The sequence below is a fragment of the Mus musculus genome, chromosome 3 (genome assembly GCF_000001635.26).
Source record: "Mus musculus strain C57BL/6J chromosome 3, GRCm38.p6 C57BL/6J".
Taxonomy (NCBI): domain Eukaryota; kingdom Metazoa; phylum Chordata; class Mammalia; order Rodentia; family Muridae; genus Mus; species Mus musculus.
Window position 1 is genome coordinate 51,509,515 of NC_000069.6, and position 22,069 is coordinate 51,531,583.

Consider the following 22,069-nt stretch of genomic DNA (forward strand, 5'->3'; position numbering starts at 1 on the left):
CACACACACACACACACACACACACACACACACACACACAGAGAGAGAGAGAGAGAGAGAGAGAGAGAGAGAGACAGAGACAGAGACAGAGACAGAGACACAGAGAGAGATTAAAATGTTAAATCACATTTTAATTTATTTTTGTACATGCATGTTTGTACACATGTGGAGGTGAGAGGACCACTCCCAGGAGTCTGTGCTCTCTTTCCTCCACTCGGGGACTGAACACAGGGCCCCAGGTGCCACAGTAGCAGCAGGTGCCTTTCCCCACTGAGCCATCCGGCCATCCCTGACTTAATTTTCATTTCAAGCTTTTTTTTTTTTTGAGATGACTGTCTCACTAGGTAGCCCTGGTTACCCCTGGAACTTGCTGTGTAGACTATGCTAGCCTTGAGCTCATCTATAGATCCCCTTGCCTCCTGTGTGCTAGGATTAAAGGCATGTGCTGCCATGCCTTGCTTATCTCCAGCTCTGGGTACAGGTGCCCAAGACGTCCCTATTTTAGAGAGGTGTGCTCTCTGCCAGAGAGCAGCTGGAGCCTGGAATCAAGAAGAAATCCATGAAGCTGCCTACTACCTGTAACTTGATTTAATTCCTTGTGTTTGGTGCATATGATGAAGGCGAAGACAACATCGTCCATGAACCAGGACTCTCTCTGCAGCAGGGACTGAGCACTGAAGATGACATAGGGAAGTTCAGGGTTTAGAGCCTTTAGGACTAATGGGCGCATAACTGCATTCTAGCTAAAGCACCTTAAAGTGCCTGGAGACTTAAAAAAAACAAAAACAAAAAACAAAACAAAACAAAACAAAATAAAAAAACACCTCTGGATGGTGGTGGCACACTCCTTTAATCCCAGCATTTGGGAGGTTGAGGCGGGTGGATTTCTGGGTTCTGAGGCCAGCCTAGTCTACAGAGTGAGTTCCAGGACACAGAGAAACTTTGTCTTGAAAATCAAACCCCAAACCCCAAACCATACCAAACAAAAGAATCTTTGTCTTTAAATATAAACCAGCTTTGTTTGATGCAGTTTACTGTAGGCACCAAATGTACTATTAGCCGTCTTAAATATGGGCTTTAAAAACAATTACGAAGCTATTCAAAGTTCAATCTGGTGATTAAGAAAAAGATTAGGTAAAGTTGGTTTTGTCCTTTGTGATGTGTGCATGATTGAGCACGTGTGTGTTTGAGCACGTGTGTGTGTGTGTGTGTGTGTGTGTGTGTGTGTGTGGGTGGGTGGGTGTGTGGGCGTGCGCGTGCGCGCCCCCCTACCCCCCACCCCCCCAGTCCTGCCACTCAGCCACACCTGGGCAGACTTCTCCTTTTTATTCTTCTTTGTTTTGTTTGTTTGTTGTGTTTTTTGTTTTGAGAAGTTCTTATGTAGCCCAGGCTAGCCTTGATATAGCCCAGGGTGACTTGAATTCCTGATTTTCCAGCCTCTGTTTCCCTTCTCAAGTGGTATGTGCCTGGCCTTTGTGTTTCTTTTGAAGACACGTAGGAACTAGGCCTTAGGAAATGATAGGAGGATAAGCTCTCGCCACAAGAGGGCGCTGAGCCACAGAGAAAGCCAAGGATTGTCTGGGAAGCAAAAGCTAGGGGTGAAGGCAATTTCCGGGGAGCCCCTAAGGAGTCAGCGGATGGGAGGTAACTTTCATTTTTCTCCTCACTTCAGTCGCTCAGACTCCAAGCACAGGGCTCACTCTTCATTCATTCCCAGCATCTTCTTTTCCGTTCTGGAGACTGGCTCTGGAGCCTTTGCCTGGCCAGGGCAACTCACTTCCTACGACTACAAACCCTAGAAAACATGCAAGGCAGCACAGCGTGGGTGGAATGGGGGCGGGGGGGGGGATACATCTCCGGTGATCTCCTTACAGTCCTAGGATACCTTCTGTCATTTTCACCCCAAGGTCTGAACTCAGGAAGGTCCTGCACCCCAGAGCCAATACAGCCCTGGTGTGCTTCCCCTGACTCAACGTCCTCCTTGCAGAAGACACAGGCAAAGCGCTTGCCCTAATCGGCTCTAGATTCCTCTGTCTCCTCGCCAATCTTGTATTTCCCTGTGTGGCCACACAGGATGTGAAAACTGTCACTGACAAAGTGTCTCTCCACTGACACTTGTGTCCTCGTCTTTATCATTATACCTAAATATTAGCAAACCTTACATTTGTGTGTCTATATGTGTGTGTGGTGTATATTCTAAGCTTCCTGAGTTCAGAAAAGGGTATTGGTCATTACCACCCTTTGCCTTATTCCTGGGACAGGATTTCTCCTCGCTGAACCTGGAGCTGAGCTGGTGGCCAGCAAGCCCAAAGTGGCCCTCTTGTCACTGCCCCACCCCTGAGATCAACAGCTGAGGTGGAGGCCACAGCTTAGCTTTTTATGTGGGTCCTTAGGGATCTGAACTGAAATCTTCATATTTGATCAGCAAGTCTCCAGTCCCAAGTCTGCATTTTAAAAGCCTAACTCCATTGTCCAGCAATTGCTATTGTAAGTTACATCCCAAGGAGACTGGGTTCTGCAATGGGCCTGGGCAGCATAGTAGAGCTGGCCCTGATGGCGTGGGTGCAGATGAGCCAGCCCGGAAGGCATGAGGGAGCATGAGTGGGAGAGTTGGCCCTGCCCTTGCTGGTGGTGGCATCGGTTGAGCCAGCCTGGATGGGGCAGTAGAGCTTGCCCTTATGGTGTGGTTGTGGCAGGCTGCCCAGGGTAGATACTTCACAGGCCCAGATCCAGGGCTTTCATCGAATTGGCCCATGCCAGCATCTACCCCATCAATGAACTGCTGGAGTGCGTGAAGGACCTGGTCCTGCAGATCCAAAACTGCAGGATCTCCATGATACAGAGCAACAACAGTATATCCAAGAGGAGTCCCATTGAGGTTCCAGTAATTGATAGAGTAGCAGAAGCCAGAGGCCTTGTCACCTGACCAAGGACTCTGCAAGCAAAGAAGTGTGGGCAAAAGGGTATACTGTGGGGTACACTGTGACAACACTAAAGCTTCCACAATGAGATGTTTTTGTTGGGGTGTTCTTGCGCACGCCAGACGACGCTGCAACAGGATCCTTCTGCACACGTTTATTGGGAGAGCTTGATTGCAGAGGCGAAAAGACCCCGAGCCCAGAACTGGTGCTGCTTATATAGGCCTAGGAAAGGCGTGTCTCACACCCGGATTGGTTATGCACTAAGCCTCATTTGCATGTTCCTCATCTGATTGGCTACTCTCTCTCTCTGTACCTCACAGAGCCTCATTATCATACCTCATTTGCATGTCTCACATCTGATTGGTTATACTCTCAAAGCCTCATTTTCATGCCCGGGCCAGGCAGTGTCTTTGCAAAAGACTTTACTGCATATGTACACATTGGTTGTTTGTCCAAACTTATGCGTGGTGGCCAGCAGTAGTCAGTGCCACTCTGCAACGGCACATGTGGCTTCCCACAGGGTGTGGAGAGGGATGGTTGCAAGGGTATGAGGGGAAGGGGAGGTGAGTGGGACTGGGGTGCATGATGTGAAATCCACAAAGAACCAATAAAAAGTTAAGAAGAAAAGCACCTGGAGCTCTGCCTCTCCTTAGCACCACTCCCCACTTCCACGAGGGCCTCCATCTTCACCGGAGTCTTCACACCACACAGGGGAGGAAGGTCTGGGGAATAACATGGTTTCAAGAGTGTTTCTGAGCCAGATGTAGTAGTAGTAGTAGTACACGCTTGTCATCCCAGAACCTGGGAGGCAGGAGGACTGCCCACAGTTTGAGGCCACTCTGCGCAACATAGCCAGACCCTGACTCAGAAAACCAGAGAGGTGGCCAGATGGCTCAGTGGGTAGCTGTGCTTGTTGACAGCCCCTGTTAGATCCCTGGGGAAACTGATTGAAGGGGAGAACTAACACCGTTAAAGTCATCTTCTGACCCACAGGGACCGACACCCACCCTCCACGGGACAAATGCACTCACCTCATCCCTCTTCCTGGTAAGCAAATAAATGTGATTTAAAATACTTCCCAACCAACGAAACAAGACTGTTTCTAAAAACTGCAATAAGCTCAGTTGAACAAAATTGCTTTGTGAAGACAAACATAGCTTCTTCACTCCACTGGGTGGCTTTCTGGGAAAAGGCTTCCAGGTCTTTAGGAACACAATTCCCAGCTGCTCACTGGGTACCCCAGCCCACTCCTTCCTCTCTGCTGCCAGCCCTGACTTCTACTAAGGTTCCTGAGAAATCCACACACAATTATTTCAGGCTCGGGGGGCGGGGGGTAGGGGATGGGTGTCTCTCCCTAGCCTGGAATGTTTTTTGTTTTTGTTTTCCTCACCCTCAGGAAAGCTCTGAGCTACAAGGTTCAGCCCTTCCCCAGCTCCTTGACTCTTCTTCGCCCAAGCCTACCCAGGAGCGCACATTTGGTCACTGTGAGGCTTGTTAATCAACGCTCTGCTTCCCACTTGCAGACAGCCTCTGGGCCTGCCATATGGAAAGCTAAAGAGATGTCAGATGGATGAACATGGCTTTACATTCTGCCATAAGTAAGCGTGTGCCCTACACATCCAGGAAGACACTGACCCCTGAGCACTTGTCATCGGTGGGGAGTGAGTATCCTTGTTAGCTATGGCTAACTTGCTGGAGCCTAGAGTCCCTGCTCTCCTAGAAAAGAAGAAAGGGGTTGTGGGAAATGTTTTCCTTCCTTCCTTCCTTCCTTCCTTCCTTCCTCCCTCCCTCCCTCCCTTCCTTTCTTTCTAAAAAATACTTAGTGTTGTATGAGCATCTTGTTGCTGACACATCAGAAGAGGGCATCAGATCTCATTACAGATGGTTGTGAGCCATGTGGTTGCTGGGAATTGAACTCAGGATCTCTGGAAGAGCAGACAGCGCTCTTAACCACTGAGCCATCTCTCCAGCCCATGCTTTCTCTTTTTAAAGCTAAACTTTTGCGATTACTGGCAAGGGGCATCTGTGCCACAGTATATATGTGGCAGTCAGAGATAACTTGCAGGAGTAGGTTCTTTTCTTGTCATCTTTTGGGTGCGTCCCAGGAGTTGAGTTCAGCCCATTAATTAGGCTTGGTGGCAAGCACCTTTACCTGCTGAGCCATCTAAGCTGGTCTTAAGATCTTTAAGATTTTATTTTAAAGAACCATTTTCCTTCAGACACTCCAGAAGAGAGCATCCGATCTCATTATGGATGGTTGCGAGCCACCATGTGGTTGCTGGGAATTGAACTCAGGACTTCCGGAAGAACAGTCAGTGCTCTTAACCACGAAGCCATCTCTCCAGCCCAATCCATTTTACTTTTAATTAAGTGGATAAGTGTGTGTCTATGGGAAGTTATATGCACACGTGCACATGAGCTGCAGAGGTCAGAAGAGGCCATGACCCCGAGGATCCCTGGAGTTGGAGTGGCAGCTGTGAGCCATCGGACACAGGTTCTGGCAACCCCGGTCCCCTGGGAGAGCAGTGAGCACTGTGTAATCTTTTTTGTTTATTGTTGTGATTGTTTTTGTTTTTCTGAGACAGGGTCTCACTGTGTAGCCCTGGCTGTCCTGAAACTCCCTCTGTAGACCAGGCTGGCCTCAAACTCAGATCTGTGTTTTCCTCCCAAGTGTTGGGATCAAAGGCCCAGGCAGTGTGTCATCTAAACCACTGAGTCACCTTGGCCCCATCCCTGTATTAAGAATTTCTAAACAAACTTCCAATGTAAAGTTCATTTAGTAATTTAAATACACAGGAAGGCACAGTCTATGGGCACTGTTGCTGCTTTTCTTGCCTAGACAACTAAAAAACAAAACAAAACAAAACAAAACTGACAACAGGAGATTGTATATTTTGTTTAATACTTGCATTGTTTCTATAGCGCAATTATAGCAATCTTTAAGTTTACTTTTCATTACAAATATTTGTCAAGTTTTGTTTCAGAAACATTTTTCCTACTTTCTTGCACATGCGCCCAGACACACTACAAAAAATTCATTCATAACACAGTAAGGGCAAACATTACTCATGTAAACATCTTCCATTGATTTCCCGTAATTAAAAAAAAAATCATAGAATTATATATTGAATAAGGCTCATAGATTTAGTTCAAATTCCACAAAAGACCAAAGATGGTTTTTTTTTCTTTTTAACTGTGATGGGTTGACTTTTGGTTACAATCAAGGCCGAAAGCATAACCCCCTGGCTTCCACTCCATAAACGTACCTCACAACCCAAGAAAATGCCTCGTAGGATAGAAAGAGAACATAGAAAAACCAAGAGGAAAAAAAAAAGAAAACATTTGAAGAAAGGAGCCAAGAATCGTGGACATAACTTCATAACTCGCTTATGCAACCACCAGGTGTGACGTACATAGCCCCTGTAGCATCAAGAATAATTATAGTAACCAAGTAGATAGGTAAGGGGGCACTGGCTCAGTGTTCATATTGCTAGCGTACACAGTGAAATTTGTCAGATTATTGTTTTGTTATAACCCAGGGCCAAAGGTGGGTTGGGGAACGCACTCAAGTGAAATATCATTTTGTAAAGGATTTTTTGTTTGTTTGTTTTGTTTTTCTTTCCAGTAACTCAAGAGTTGGAAGGTATTAGGTACATGAATGGTCTTCATATTAAAATGACATTTAACAACTGCGTGTAAAATCACAGACAGGAATCAAGGGTTTCCATTATCCACGGAAGTCTCCCTCTCTGGCTGAAGTCGGGTGCTTAGATGCATAGTCTTCCAGAGCTGAGACTGGATAAGGACTGTGCTGAGGATGGCCCCTGCCAGCGGCTGCTCGCCTCCTCCCTCGAGGAGAGGGAGGTCAGAAGGCAAAAAGCATTGGTAACTCTGTGAAGTCCCACCCCGGGGTCCAGACCCCAACTCCACTGAGGGTAGCTTCCCTGACATCGTGACTAGGCAGTTAGGGGTGGCGAGTGAAGGTAGCCGGGAAACCCAGCTCCGAGGTTTACAAGTCTGGCTTCTGATTCTGCTGCCCTGCAAAAATAATTGTGCTCGTATAACTGCACCGGTGTCTCTAACGCCTCGATTCGCTCTCAGGCCCCTCAGAGGCCTGCGGGAATCACTAAAAGGTAAACACGTCTCCTTTAGCACCGAACTTACCACCAGAAAGCGGCTGAGGCACTGGGGAAGCCTACCTCACATCGGACGCCACCCCACCAGGAGGTGGTCATCAGTCAGAGCGGTTTGTAGGCTTTTTGATTTCTAAAAATGAAAATTGATCTGCATTATATCTCAATAGACTCAGATAATTCTCACCAAAAATTTTTGTCCTGTGTTTAAATAGCACTGGAATAATTCAACTTCATTTAAATATATTCATTCTACCATGAAAATATTTCATACAAACAGCTATTTACATACAAACACATTAAAATTTGTGGAAAGGGCTCCACCCCTGCGGCTTTATGGCTTGAAATAGTTTCATTGCTTTGAATATGTATGCACATGTTTGGCAAAATAAAACTTACAAAATTGAGTCTTTTTGAAAACAAAAATCACCACCCCTCCCCTCCCCTCCCCAACCCCGGCAAAACCAAACCAAAACCAAAAACAACCCTCCAAAACTAAAACCCAAAAAACACTGACACCAAAGCTTAAAATTTTAGAAGGGAAAGCAATCCAAGCCCCGCTGCCCCGCTGCAGCAATGCAAGCCTCAGGGCGGGAATCTATCAAGGTACCTCCCTGTACCTGGAAATTGAAGATATTTGTGAACCTTTGATCTGCAGCAAAGAAACATTGCGACTCTCCATCTTGCAACATAGTTTTGCTTGTTTGTCTAAAATAAAAGATGTCTGGATTCTAAATCTCTACTTTGAAGACAGAATTTGAGGTGGCTGTTTGAGAATAACCAAAGCCTAGAACTCTTGACCTTCTTGGAAAATGTAGAAGTGCATTTTTGCAGTGAGAAATTTAGATTTTTTTTCTTAAACCAATTAAGTAAAATTAATAAAAGTGTCACATACTGTCTCACGAAGACAACCTTTTATTTCAGTGTTCACAATTGACCCTTCCACTCCCAGTACTAGGGACGTAAGCCAGGGCCTCTAGCTGCTAGGCAGATGTTGGACTTTGAGCTGTATTTGCTGCTCAACGCAACTTTAATTGTCACAATTAAATGTTGTAAATGATTACATGGCCTTGTTGGTGTGTGGGTGTGTGTGTGTGTGTGAGGGTTGGTGATAAGGAAACAGTTTTTCAAGACTGATGAACCCCAAAGGGGAATGAGGCTGAACTCTAGTCCCAGTCAGGTTCAAAGAGGCCTTGACAAAAAAAAAAAAAAGGTTTCCTTTTTAGTTGCTGGAGAGGTCAGGGATTGAGAGGATTAAAATAAGAATCTGTACTAAGAAACTCAAGTCTTCCGCCTGTTACTCTGTAACCTTATCATTCTTTTGTGTCCTAATTTCAGTTCTTTCTTTTGCTTCTGTTAGTTCCAGCGTATGCCCCAGTTAGGGGGGACGTGCTCCATGGATTAGTTCCTAGTCCTAACTCCTAACTCTAACACAAGGCAATAATAGTTCAGCATAGGAAAGATGCTAAAGATGGGTCAAGTCATGCAGGGTTGGACTGAGACAGCTCTGAATGAGGCCTCTCGAGACCCGTGCTGACGTCAGGCAGGTAAGCCCACAAGCGCCAGCTGTCAGGAAGACAGCGCACAGTTCTTTTTCTTCTCTACCACACAGAATCTCAATCATGGCTGTTTGTGATTATGATCCTGAGAGAAGACCAGACTTGCCCGCTTCCTATGTCCTTCTACAGTAGAAGGCACATTCGGAGGCTTTTCTGTTTTGGTTCAAGCAAGGAGCAAACCCCAACCTCCCTCAGCAGCTAATTCTCTATGCAGCGCCTATGCTGTCTGCTTCTCTTCTCCACAGTGAGGTTCTGGCCTCTTTAACAGTTGCAACCTATGACTAAGCAAGTTACCTATGCTTGGTAACTTGGAGAGAGGAAGAGAGAAGGGGAGGGGGAAGGGGAGGGAGGGGGAAGGGAAAGCAAGGGAAGGGGGAGGGGAGGGAGAGGGAGAAGAAGAGGGAGGAAGAGGGAGTAAAAGGAAGAGGGAGGGAAAGGAAGAGGGAGGGAGAGGGATAGAGAAGGCGGAGGCAGGGGCAGTGACTGGAATGGGTCACAGTCAGGGAAAGGCACAGAGTCCAGCAAGAGAGAAGAGGAACTTAAGACATAAGGAAAGAGGTGGAGCAATCGGCTGGGCTGCCATTCTGCACACACACACCCAGGCTTCTCACACAGCAGAAGAAAAGGAGCTGAAAGGCACCAGGAACCCAGGGCGAGGGGAGACAGGGAGGCTCGGCTCTGAGGGTCTGCTTCCTGTGTCTAAGGGTCACCGACACATTGCTGCTGGGTTTGAAGTCCAGTGTGTCTTCCTCCACTGTGGGATGGGAAAAGTAGATCGGTTTCCCAGCCACATGTGTGTGTGTGTGTGTGTGTGTGGAGGGGCGGGTGCGTGCCATGCTGGGTGTGGTCAGAGGCTAGCCTTCAGGAGTTGTTTCTCTCCTACTATATATGTCCTAAGGCTTAACTCAGGCCATCGGCTTGCCAACAGCACCTTTACCTGCTAAACGTTTTTTGCTGGCCCTTAAGCCCCCCCAAATTGTTTTTGAGTCCCATTTGGATGAGATTGCTAGAGTAGCCCTTTAGGATAGAGGTTGAGCCCCTACAGCAACTGAGGCTAAGGTTCCATCCCCAGGTGTGAAATCCTGTGAGCCTGGGCGATTGGAGGTGGAACCTGTTCTCTCGTCCTCCGTCCTCCTTCTCATCTGGTCACTGAAGTTCAGCCATTGTTCTCCCCAAAGCAGCCAACTCTCTTTGGGCACATTTACAGAAAAGCTCCTCTCAGAATCTGAACCCACAGACTCAGCCTCCTGTCAGAGTTTACTGAATGGTGTCTTTCTACAGAATAGAAGCCATCCTATCCTGCTGACTTGCAGTCTGAAAACTATTCAGTCCTCTTTGCAGGAGGCTCCTCGAAAGTCCAGAGGACGTTTCTCCCGAGGGAACTCGCTCCTTAAGCTTTCAAACAGGGATGTGACTAGCACTCCCGGGCAGCATCGTCACCTGGGTGCAGAGCCTGACGGTAGGTATGTCAGGAAGCTTGTGAAAGAGCCCAGGGGTGGCTATCACAACTGAGGGCTGAGTTCTCCACCTGGGGCTCTTGATGGAAAAGCTGTGTCGCAGCCCCAGATAAAGCACTCCTGAAAGTTGTGAAGACCAAGATGCAACTGACCACAGAATATCAAACCGCTCTCTACCTGTCTCCTCTCTCCATTTCCACCTACTCCCAAGCATCTCTCCCCTTTCCCAGAGCCCTTTATTGCAGCTTGGAAAGCTTTAGCTTTTAAGCCTAAACCGACACAGGCCACAGGTAGCACTGTGGACAGCTACCGGCTTCAGCAACTGTTGTTCCCAGGCCTTCTCGGTGATGGACACCTTGGGGGAGGGGAGTGTTCCCCAAACTCGGCATTCATTCAGAGCGACCCAGTTACATTACAGATCTAATGTGCTAAAGTAAAATAATGGGGTTTTCTCTGTACTTCTGCAATTGTGATTACATATGGCTTGAGGAGGCTGAGACGCTAGCGGGATTAACCGCGCAGGTGTGAACTCTTGGAAGCAGCTAAATGCTTTGAAATCCGCTGTGACGAGAAGCCTTAGCTAGAGATCTGATTTGTACCTATCGATATCAGCATGTCTGCCTTCGTGACACTGATTTCAAAGAGAATTTTGCATTCTGCCTTAGAATGCACACTGGCTATTGTGTTTGAATTCAATGAGCTGTGTGTGTCACAAGCCAGACTGTACTAGGTTATGTACAATTAATGTGTACCCAAGAAGAAGAAAAAATTAGCAACACTACTGGAGATACTGCAAAGTTGCCATAACAACTGCTTAGATATAACTTCCCTCTCTTCTTCCTGAAAGTGTATCTTAAAACCCTTCCATAACTTGATGCAAACAAGGTAAATCCATTTCTTCTCACATCTGAAAGCAAAGATATCCTTGTTTACATGCGAGAATAGTAAGTCTATAAATAACAGTCTGGCCCTAGGAGCCAGGACTTTATATCAGGACGTAAGAGTGAAATGGCAGAGAAAGGACCAGAGAGACCTGTACGCTGCTACAAATGCAAAATCCAAGTGGAAGCTTTCTCTTGTAAAGTATAGCTAGTATAGTGAAGCTAAAGAAATTACTCAAAACACTGGGCTTCGGGTCACTAGGAGAGGAACAACAAAAACAAAGCCATTCTACTGCAAGAGATACAGATCAAAGGTTAAAAGGCAAATGACCCTACGTGTATATAAAGATGTAATTGCTTCCTGCCCTGCGGTTGGCAACATGCAAGGGTGACAACACCATTTGCACTGGCCATAGAGAAAACATCATGGAAAAAAAAATAAAAAGAAGAAGAAGAGACTGAAGAACCCCGTTTCCCCTTTTCAGCCTCATCATTTGGTATCTCTGAACACGGTCCAGATTTAGACTTTCACCATCAAAGAACATCATGCTGTCTACAGTTCGACAGTACCTCTCAGTAGGGCGTTGTGGCAAGGCTAGCTAATTTTAAATCTGGTACGAGTAATACAGTCAAACCTAGTTAGTATGCGAGAGAGAGAGAGAGGGGGGGGGGAGAGAGAGAGAGAGAGAGAGAGAGAGAGAGAGAGAGAGTCGTTGCTAACGCAGGGTGAGAGGATGTGATGTCATGGCATGAATAGTCCCTGGTTGTCCCGTTGTCAGATAAATGTAGTGCATAGATCCAAGTTTCTACTCCAGGTCTCTGGGACCCAGTGCCAAGCCTTTCACTTCTGCTGGGTGGCCTGGAAGGCCTTCAGCTCCACTTGATACCACTCGGGGGCTTCAGGCCCACTCTTCCCCGGGGGGCTGTGGTCATAGCCGTAGGCAACGGTCAGCTCTTCCTCGGCCTCCACAGCTCGCAGGGTGCGGATGCACTTGATCGGCCCGAAACGGGGGTGGACAAACCTAAACATTAAGACGGGAAAGGTCACTCTTGGGTCAACCGAGGACCTCAGTGCCAAGGGAGCGGCTCACCCACATGCACTGGGTGTCACTCCCGAGTTCTCAGAGAAGGGGCACACCCCCACCAGCTTCAGCACCCACTCTAGGCAGTCTGGGGTGGAAGGCTCAGCTGGTAAAGTGTTCATCTAACACATATGGGGCCCAAGGCTCGTCTCAGCATAACCATAAACCAGGCATGGTGGTCCTAGTGCTCGGGAGGTGGGGGAGGGGAATCAGTCTCTTGGCTTCATAGTGAGTCTGAGGCCAGACTGGGATTATACAACATCCTGTCCTAAAATTAAAACCCCAAATCTCCCAGAACACCCCAGCACATATTGGAGAGAGAGGTCAGAGGACAACTTGGAGAAGTCGCTCCTTTCCTTCAACCATGTGGGTTCCAGGGATCAAACACAATAGGCTTGGTGACAAGTGCCTTTAGCGGCTAAGCTAGTTGCTAGCCCTCATCCTTCATGCAGACCCCCCATGATTAGCAAGGGACAGAGGACAACACATCACATGGGGAAAAGCCAGCCATAAATCAGATTGGCCTCTAGGGCCTGAGGGAGCTAAGTATTTAGCTGGCTCCTCTGTTTGTGGAGAAAGGTGTGTGTCTAGTGTTTTCTTAGATCACTGGAATAGAACCAGTGACCAAGCGCTCTCTCTGGGCTATGCTCCCAGACATGTGTAGGTGGTTTGGGATAACTTCTATGTGGTATAAAAATGCACACCTTCTACTTGACACCAAAGAACACTCTAGCCATCCTACATGGCTATCATGCTTCATGAAAGGGGCATTTAACTTGGGCGTCAAAGAGTTTTGGTTGGCTGTTAAGTTCTGGTTTCATACGTATCACCGTGTTCTCGCATGTTCCTGAATTTCACTTTCCTGATCTATAGAATCATAACGACACTAGTAAGACTTTCCCTAGATGGTCTCTGTGGTGAGAAAATGGGGTCTCATGTAGCATGTCCCTAACATAGTGGCTCTCACAAACTGAGACTCTGCTGTCAGCTACTATGAATGTAAACATGCACATGTGTGGTTATGTATGTAGGGATGTGTGCATGCATGTATGTGAATATGTGAACAGCACTTATAAAGCCATGGGTGGGCATTCATATGAGTACATGTGTGCACATACATGTGTATGTGAACATGTAAGTGATCTAAGATCATGCTTCTCCACGAAGAAGATATCCAGACCATGGATTCAGAACTCTGTTAAAACTGTGGCTTTGAGTAGAGGATATACCTAGCGGTAGAGTACTTGCTGGCACACAGATCTCCAGCACCATAACATCACAGTCTTGTATGTATGTATGTATGTATGTATGTATGTATGTATGTATGTGTTGGGCGTTGGTCTGGTGCTGTATATACAAATGCTAAACACTGGACCCCAAAATTCGGTTACTCCCGACGAGCAGATCCTCACATTCACCAAGTGATGCTATATAAACCTTGCTTTCCAATTTAAACCGATTGGTTAAATAAAGGTGGCTACAGCCAGTTACTGGGGAGAGTAGAGGTGGGCGGAGTTTCAGTTACTGGGCTGGGAGGCTCAGGAAGGGACAGTGGAAGGAGGGGTGAAGGAGAACAGGAGCTTCCCGTCGGATGTGATGGGCCAGCAGCACATGCCCAGTGAACTACACCCCAGGGCAGACTGCTGGAGCAGAATTAACTTGGGCAAGACTCGAACAGCAAGTACCATGGGGAGAGCAGCTGGGAAATAGCTAGTGGAGTGTTAGAAAAATAGGTTAGGGGTAATCTCTCAGCAATTGTGCAAGAGCTGATTAAATAAATCCATAGGACTCGGCCATTGGAATGCTGGCCGGGTCATATTAATAGAGTTGATTAAAATCCATTTGCATGTATGCATGTATGGATAGTTATGGTAGTTTGAATGAAAACAGCCCCTATAGGCTCACAGGGAGGTGTGGCCTTGTTGGAGGAAGTGTGTCACTGGGGGTGGGCTTTGGTGTGTCAGATGCTCAAGCCAGGCCCAGTATCACTCTTTCTTCCTGGTGCCAACCTCTCCAGCACCATGTCTGCCGCCTACCACCATGCTCCCTCACGATGACAATGGACTAACCCTCTGAAAATGTTTCCTAGCACCAGGAAAATGTTTTCCTTTGTATGAGTTGCTGTGGTCATGGTGCCTCTTCACAGAGATAGAAAGCAGACAGAAGAGTATTACTGTGTAGCTCTGGCTTGCTAGGAACCCACTGTAGACCAGGCTATCTCTGAACTCAGAGACAACCTCCTGCCTCTGACTACTGAGTGCTAGCTAGGATTGAACATTTGCGCTAGCATGCCAGACAATTCTGTCTTTGAGTTGACATGCATCATTATAATTTGCATCCTATGATTTCAGTATAAAAATTAAATAGTGCTCCTGAAATGGAGCCTTGATTAACTTTCTAGAAGATCTACCAGGGGTGGGGGTGGGGTGGGGGGAGCCTGATGTTGAAATCTTGGGCTTAGGACTTTTTTTTCCAATGTTTTTGTAGCTTTACTCTCATGCTCACTGTCTTTGTTGTCTTTTTATTTTGATGTGTTGTTGTTGTTGATGCTTGTTTGTTTGAGACATGGTCTCACTATGTAGCTCATGCTGGCATTATACTCACAGAGATCCTCCTGCCTCTGCATAGTGAGACATGGTCTCACTATGTAGCTCATGCTGGCATTATACTCACAGAGATCCTCCTGCCTCTGCATAGTGAGACATGGTCTCACTATGTAGCTCATGCTGGCATTAGACTCACAGAGATCCTCCTGCCTCTGCTTCCCCAGTGCTGGGATTAAAGCACTCAGCCTCCTCCTGCCTCAGACTTGAAGGCATTAGAGTTATAGGCGGCCACCACTATAACCCAGCATGTTCTTAGTTTGAGTAGACAGAAAAGAAAGAAAGAACTTATTTTCAGGTGTTAAGGCATTAGGGCCCTACTGCCCGGGGCCACTCTGCCTCCAGATCTGAGATCTAACTGACCGGAAGGTCCATGGAGGACAGAATGAGATAAAATAGGAAAAGCATCCAGAGTAGGGCCGGGGCAAAGGGGCAGACAGGCAGGCAGGCAGGCAGGCAGGCAGGCAGGCAGGCAGGCAGGAAGGTAAGATGGAAAGGTGGAGAGGGACCTGGAATGAATGCTCAGAGGCCATGGCTGCAGAAGTAGCAGGGAACCCAAACCCCTGGGCCACAGAGCTCTGGACCTTAGCTGACAGACGTGGTGCCGTATTTACTGGTGTAATTGTGTCCTGGCATTTTGTGCCAGACTTAGTAAAGCAGCATGGGGAAGCTCTCTCTCACTTCTGTGAATGAGCACGTTAATGCCCAGTGGCTCGAGGAACAACACACAGATGCTAGGAGCTGTAATCTGAAGCTTACACTTGGTTATTATCCAAAGAGACTTCTCATCCCCCATGTAACTGACTTTTGGCTACACTGGGCTTGAAAGACAACTACCAGCAACAAACACAAAGAAAACAAACAGAAACCCCCCAAACAAAACCTGCTGAGCGGGAGAGCGATTTCGCACAAACAGAAGTCTCTCCTGTTTCCAGTTCTCTCTTGCCTAGGGGAGAAAGCCATCCTTGCAGTGAAGCAGGGAGTGGTCTGAGTGGTATTCGGCCGTTAGTTGCCGTGGCTTTAAGGGGCTGCTGCTGTGCCAGCACAGCTGGGATTGAGCTCCAACCAAATGCACACTAGCCGTGAAAGCCCCTGCAACTAACAGTGTCAGCTTCGTTTCACATGGCGCATGTCCTCTGCCACTTCAGCTAGCCCTTTAGGAGCAGTTGGAGCGCCAGGTACTTGTTTCTGGCTGCCAAGGAAATCTGGTCACTGCCAGGACGATTTCTGAGGCATTATAAGGACAAGTCTTGGGACATTTCCTAGCAAGCCCCAAATTTTGGCAAGATCTCCCAGACGAGATGTCTAGAGTCATGCTCTGGACATGTCTTGCTGTGATCATGCACAGCAGAGGGGCTGCAACTAAGCACCACACAGGGAAGGCTGCGCTCTATAGCTGAGCTACACTGCCACCTCATGATCTGTGTGCACGGGTGCGTTGAGATTGGTCTTGGGCGCTGTGTATTCACGTTGAGCTCTGTGCCCCAAGGTCAGGTTGCAGTCTGGACATGGGCAATGTGTTGAGCACTGTGCTGTAAAAGAATGCTCCGCAGTGATGCCTGTGACTGTGAAGGGGAGAGAGGAAGGCAGGACTTGAGGTCGCGTAGGGGATCTCGGGCAGGGACCCGAGAAAGAAGGAAAAGAAGGAAAGAGGCAGGAGAAGGAGGTCTCCACGACGCAGGATGGACCATGAGCACGTGACCAAGAGGAAATCTCCCTGATCGCCCTGAAGTCACATGAGCACAGCAAACAGAGGAAGACTCAGTTGGCAAGTAACACAGGGCCTACGACAGGGATGTAGGTCAGATCAGCTTAGAACCTGCCCGGTTTCTGGCTTACATCTTGTTAATCAAAGTATCAGGGCTGGAGAGATGGCTCAGCAGTTAAGAGCACCGACTGCTCTCCCAGAGGTCCTGAGTTCAGTTCCCAGTAACCACATGGTGGCTCACAACCATCTGTAATAGAACCCAATGCCCTCTTCTGGCGTGTCTGAAGATAGCTACAGTGTACTCATATAAATAAAATAAATAGATCTTAAACTTTGTTTGTTTGTTTGTTTGTTTATACCAGGTTTCTGTGACTTTTATTTGGGAGCTATACAGGCTAGAGTGGGGCAGAAATGCTCAGTAAGATTACTTCTATACACGCGTGTGAGGGCATGCCTGCTCCTGTGCATACATGTATGTGGAAGCCAAAGGGCGACTTCAGGTGTGGCCTTCAAATGCTTGTTTTTTTGAGACTGGGTTACTCACTGGCCTGGAACTTCCTGAGTAGGGTAAGCTGGGTAGCCAGTGAGCTCCCAACACTTAGCTGTCTATGTGGGTGCTGGGTGGGGATTGAACTCAAGTCTTCATGCCTGTGCAGCAAGCACCTGAATGCCTTAACGGCTCCTTCCCTCTCCCAGCCCTGTGATGTGATTCCTAGATGAGGAAAAACCTAAGGGCAAGCAAGGATATCAATAAAACAGCCACCATATTTCTATGATGTTTCTCCTTTTCAAAGCACATTCTCATGTCACGGCTGGAAGACAAGATGCTCAGATCTGGAGCCTTTAACTACAAGGCACAGCAACCCCCCCCCCCCCCGTTATTCTGTGAGAGCAACCATCATCTGAAGCTTGGGGACCTTTCCCATGCCCTCCCCAGCCCTGGGGCCCCTCTGCACGGATCCCAGCAGCCACTGCGTCCTACTTACAGGTCATAGACGCAGTTCGGAGTGAAGGAGTGATTGGCCTTGTGTCCCAAGGAGGCACAGTACTTGGACACGTGGTTGTAGGGCTCGGGCACATCAATGACTGTCTCCTCGTCCAGGGAGAGAGTGTTCCCATTTAGGGCCCAATCCCTGCTGTCAACCTGCAAAACACAGGGCAGTCGTGCTAGAAGAGAACCTTCCTCACCAAAGCTTGCAGCGTGTCAGAGGCGCTAACTCACTCAGCTTAACACTTCACAGTGAGAGCGCCGCAGACACGCAAGACAGCCAAGACGTCTTCCCACGCAAGGACGGTGCAACCAGACACCTCAACCCACTGCTTATAGGATTCTCCTCACTCCAGATAGAAGAAAAGGATTTCCAGCCTTTACAAAGACACACAAAAATATCAGATAGACCTGAACTTAAAATAAACGGAGGAGAGGCTGTGGAGATGGCTCGGTGGGTACGGCTGCTCGCGACCACGTGACCACGCCCGCCCTCCTGAGTCCAGTCCACAGAGCCACAGTCGAAGGTGAGAACTATTTCCAGGAAACTGTGCTCTGGTCTCCACTCTTGAACAGTGGCTCATGATGCCTCCAAATAACCTTTTTTTTTTTTTTTCCTAGACATGGTTTCTCTATGTAGCCCTGGCTGTCCTTAAACAGCTCAGAGATCTTCCTGCCCCTGCTTCCCCAGTGCAGGGGATTAAAGGAGTGCACCAACACTATCCAGTCATAAATGCATTTTTAAGACATTTATTAAAAGGTCCGAATTTCTGTTCCAGCAGAGGAATTGGGGACCAGGAAACAGTCCCTAAGCCTGTGTGCTTCCCTACCTGTGTGTGACTTATCACCTACAGCAAGCACAACCACCAGGCCTCAGGCTGGACACTGGGAGGCCAGCAGAACAGCCCTTTGGCTTAAAAAAAAAATGATATCCTTATTTATCTTCAGATTGTACAAATCTTTTTACTAAGCCTTTTACTAAAAAAGGGTCGTGTTTTCATAGGAACTTTTAGACTCCAGAAGGCATGTCCAGGTGTCTGACACTGTGACACAATTGTGGTCTACAATTCATGTTTGTGAGCCACAAACAAAACAAGGGGCTGGCAAGGTGGCTCAGTAGTTAAGAGCACTGACTGCTCTCCCAGAGGTCCTGAGTTCAATTCCCAGCCACCACATGGTGGCTCATCTGTAACGGGATCTGTTGCCCTCTTCTGGTATATCTCAAGACAGCCACTGTATACTTACATATAATGAATACACAAATCTTTAAAAAGAAACTATAAAGAATAGGAACAATAATTCTTTCTTCCTTCCTTCCTTTCTTCCTTCCTTCCTTCCTTCCTTCCTTCCTTCCTTCCTTCCTTCCTTCCTTCCTTCCTTCCTTCCTTCCTTTCTCTCTCTCTCTCTCTCTCTCTCTCTCTCTCTTTCTTTCTTTCTTTTTTTTTTTTTGAGACAGGGTTTCTCTGTGTAGCCTTGGCTGTCCTGGAACTCACTCTGTAGACCAGGCTGGCCAAGAACTCAGAAATCCGCCTGCCTCTGCCTCCTGAGTGCTGGGGTTAAAGGCGTGTGCCATCACGCCCAGCTGAAACAATATTTCTTGAGCTTTAAGTAAACTTACAGCTTTCTCTTAGGCTATGTCTGCAGTTATCCTTGGCCACATATAGCCTGTGAATCACAGGTTGGCCACCCTGCCTGCCTAGGTGACCTTACTTCCTCCAATACACTGCATTTAGATGTGACATTCAGTCCACGGCCGGTCTCATCTCTCATTACTCCTAACCCGCCATGGAAGTAAGTGTATGTGGTGTGGTTTGTGCCATTAGGTGGGTGTTAGAGGATCAAGTGTACAGGATGCGAGCCGCATCTCCTGCATTGCTGCAACCATCATGGTATCAGATGCCAGCCTGCTTCTGCGTTCGAAACCTCCCTTGAACTATGCAGTTCACTGTATTTGTGACCTAGGGCAAACTGTTTAATCTCTCTTAGGCTTTTTTTCCTCATCCGAAGAGTGTTCAAATAAAGACGCGCAGGTTTAGCATTTAAAAACCCAGAATGCTTCCAAATTCAAACCTTTTTGAGGCTGCTGTGATGTAATTGGAAGAAGCCACACCTGACCTCATTTTTGTCACAGGCAAAATGTCGACGCAGTAAACATACAGAATAGCTGCCAAAGGCAACTGTGTGGGGAGGCCAGAGAACAGCTTCAGTGTCCTTCCCCAAGGATTCTCGATATCTGTCTGTCTGTCTGCCTGACTATCCGTCTGCCTGACTTCCGTCTTTTCTTCCTTTCTTCCTTTTGTCTTTTGGAGACAAGATTTCTCTGTGTATTCCTGGCTGTCCTGGAACCTAACCTTTCCTTCCTTCCTTCCTTCCTTCCTTCCTTCCTTCCTTCCTTCCTTCCTTCCTTCCTTCCTTCCTTCCCAGGGTTTCTCACTGCCTAGAACTTGCTCAGCAGGCTAGGCTGGCTAGGCTGGCTGGCCAGTGAGTCCCAGGGACGCCCCTGTCTGCAACTCCCCAGTACTACGGTTGCACGCATATGCCACCATGCCCAGCTTTTAAAACTGAGGCTCTGGGGACTAGATGAGTTTCCTTCTCCCTGCAAGGCAGACACTTTAAATCGCTGCAGCATCTCCCCATCACCCCCAACCCACAAGATAAGACCTTGACCTATATAGCCCAGGCTTGCCCAGGAGGCATGGTTCTCCAGCCTTATCCTCACAAACACAGGGGGTATGGGTCCATGCCTTGCCTGACACCCCCTCATGATTCTGAGAGTAGATGATGGACAAACTGAAAGGAATTCATTTTCAGGGGCTGAGACTCAGATGGGGACACTGCTGTGTAATGGACCTGGACGACCCTCACGCTTTCAGCCTTTCAGGTGCTAAGATTACAGGCACGCAGCACCGCACCCTGCCTGTCAACTTTTAGCTTTTGAGTTTGGATTTTTTTTTCCCCCACTAAAACTCTTCCTGGCAAGATGGAGACTATCGTATAACGTTGCATTAGCATGGGGGCAGGGGGACTTTCCTAAAAACATACCACATTGGAGGTCATTAATTCATTATTAGGAATCTGACTAGATCTTGAGTTTCAGATGTTGGGTGTGGTCTAGAGGAGACACATGACTGTGTCATTGTCCCACTTTCTATGACCATGAAAGTGGCTTGCTTAAGCTAAGGGCCTTTAGTCGATTAGGTTGAATTCACATCTTGCCCCCTTACCTCTTGGTGTGTAATTCGGACTCCATTATAAAACGACATAACAGTATTAGGTCCAACTGCTACCTTGGAAAACAGCCCTTCTCCAGCACTGGAGATGAGAGAGTCGGCAACATAAACCCTAAATATAGATATAATAATAAAAATCAGATCGTGAGCTTTTCAGCGTGACCCGTCACTTCATGTCAATCACCAAAATTCCATTACAAATTATTGCAATTATTCAACAAAGGCAGGGGGGGAGGGTCAAGAAAGTAAAATGCAATACGTTAGCAACAGGAATGGAAGAAACACCTCTTATCTCTGCAAGCGCTGTATTCAAACTGAACTCTACCCCGCTCCTTTAGATGAAGTATCTGGCTCAGGCGGCCTCAGACTTGCTCCTGAGCCAATGACAACAGGAACTCCTTCTTAATTATTATTTTATTTTGAGACAGGTTCTCTCTGTGTACCCCTGGCTGTCCTGGAACTCTCTCTATAGATCAGGCTGGCCTCGAACTCACAGAGATCCCTTCCCTCTGCTTCCAGGGAATCCAGTGACAACCACCTGAGATAATGATGAACTTCTAGTCTTTCTGCTTCCACCTCAAGTGTCCAATTTTCTGTAGTGCCAGAGATCAAACCTAGGGTTTTGAGACTACCAGGTACACATTCTGTTAACGGAGCCGTATCCCCAGGCCTCAAACAATCTTCCCTAGGGCTGGGGAGATGGCTGATCTTCCAGACCACCTGGGTTTGGTTCCCAGCACCCATATGACATCTCATAACTATTTGTAACCACAGTGCCAAGGATCTGATGCCCTCCTCTGGCTCCTGTGAACAGTGCACCCACAAGGTGCACAGATACACATGCAAACACTCATACACACAATTTTTTTAAAGTCTTCTTTAACAAGGAGTAATTAGTATAGATCCCTAAAGCTACCCATACCTGATATACCTTTTTGAAGAGGAAGATAACATTTACAGCTAATGGTGATTTTTAGTCTTACCAGACAAGAAAGCATTCCCCAGCTTTTCAAAGCCAGATAACAGAGAAAGACCATTTCTTAGTTAAATGCCAAGACGGCTGTTTACACAAAAGGTGACAACGAATCAGCTATATCCAACAAAGGGGTTAAAGCAGCGGTCAGCTAGCTACAGGTCAAATCTGACTGCTGCTCATTTTTGTTGATAAAGTTTTATTGAGACACAGTTGCCTCCCCCAGTTTGCTGAAGACTGTGTCTGACTGCTGCTGGGCTCAGAGGGAGAGATGAGTCTGTGCATCAGACAACACAAGGCCCCCAAGCTTCCACATTGTTACTCAGGGTGAAAAAGGTTCCTACGAATAGCTTTACAAGAAAAGCACTCTCGGTTGTGGAGTGGATGTAATAGAAACTTATGCTCCACCAACAAAGCTTTCATTTCTTCATGCGCTGTGATGGATGGCTCTGCTAGAGGCTGGACATCTGTAATTTTGGCTTATTTTTATGGACTAGAAAGCTGAATTATTGCTTCCAATTCTGCTCCTTTCCT

General features: G+C 47.4%; 1 protein-coding gene and 1 long non-coding RNA gene across 3 annotated transcripts in view; one reads left to right on the forward strand and one right to left on the reverse strand.

Annotated features, from left to right (window-relative positions):
* Positions 1 to 1,473: 1,473 nt before the first annotated feature.
* Gm36008 lies at positions 1,474 to 5,180 on the forward strand. Of its 2 annotated transcripts, XR_003954701.1 has the most exons (4): positions 1,474 to 1,644; positions 3,915 to 3,968; positions 4,445 to 4,582; positions 5,141 to 5,180. It is a non-coding gene; the product is annotated as a predicted gene, 36008 (long non-coding RNA). The 2 variants fall into 2 exon arrangements; XR_867255.1 differs by lacking the exon at positions 5,141 to 5,180 and having other exon boundaries at positions 4,445 to 4,789.
* A 623-nt stretch (positions 5,181 to 5,803) lies between these two features.
* The window catches only part of Setd7 (SET domain containing (lysine methyltransferase) 7), a 45,506-nt gene continuing 29,240 nt past the window's right edge, over positions 5,804 to 22,069 (reverse strand). Inside the window, exons 6-8 of the mRNA NM_080793.5 lie at positions 20,557 to 20,674; positions 17,331 to 17,488; positions 5,804 to 11,973 (exon numbers count right to left, since the gene is read on the reverse strand). Coding sequence (NP_542983.3) covers positions 11,793 to 11,973; positions 17,331 to 17,488; positions 20,557 to 20,674 — 457 coding nt within the window. The 3' untranslated portion in view covers positions 5,804 to 11,792. The remainder of the gene's footprint in view (positions 11,974 to 17,330; positions 17,489 to 20,556; positions 20,675 to 22,069) is intronic.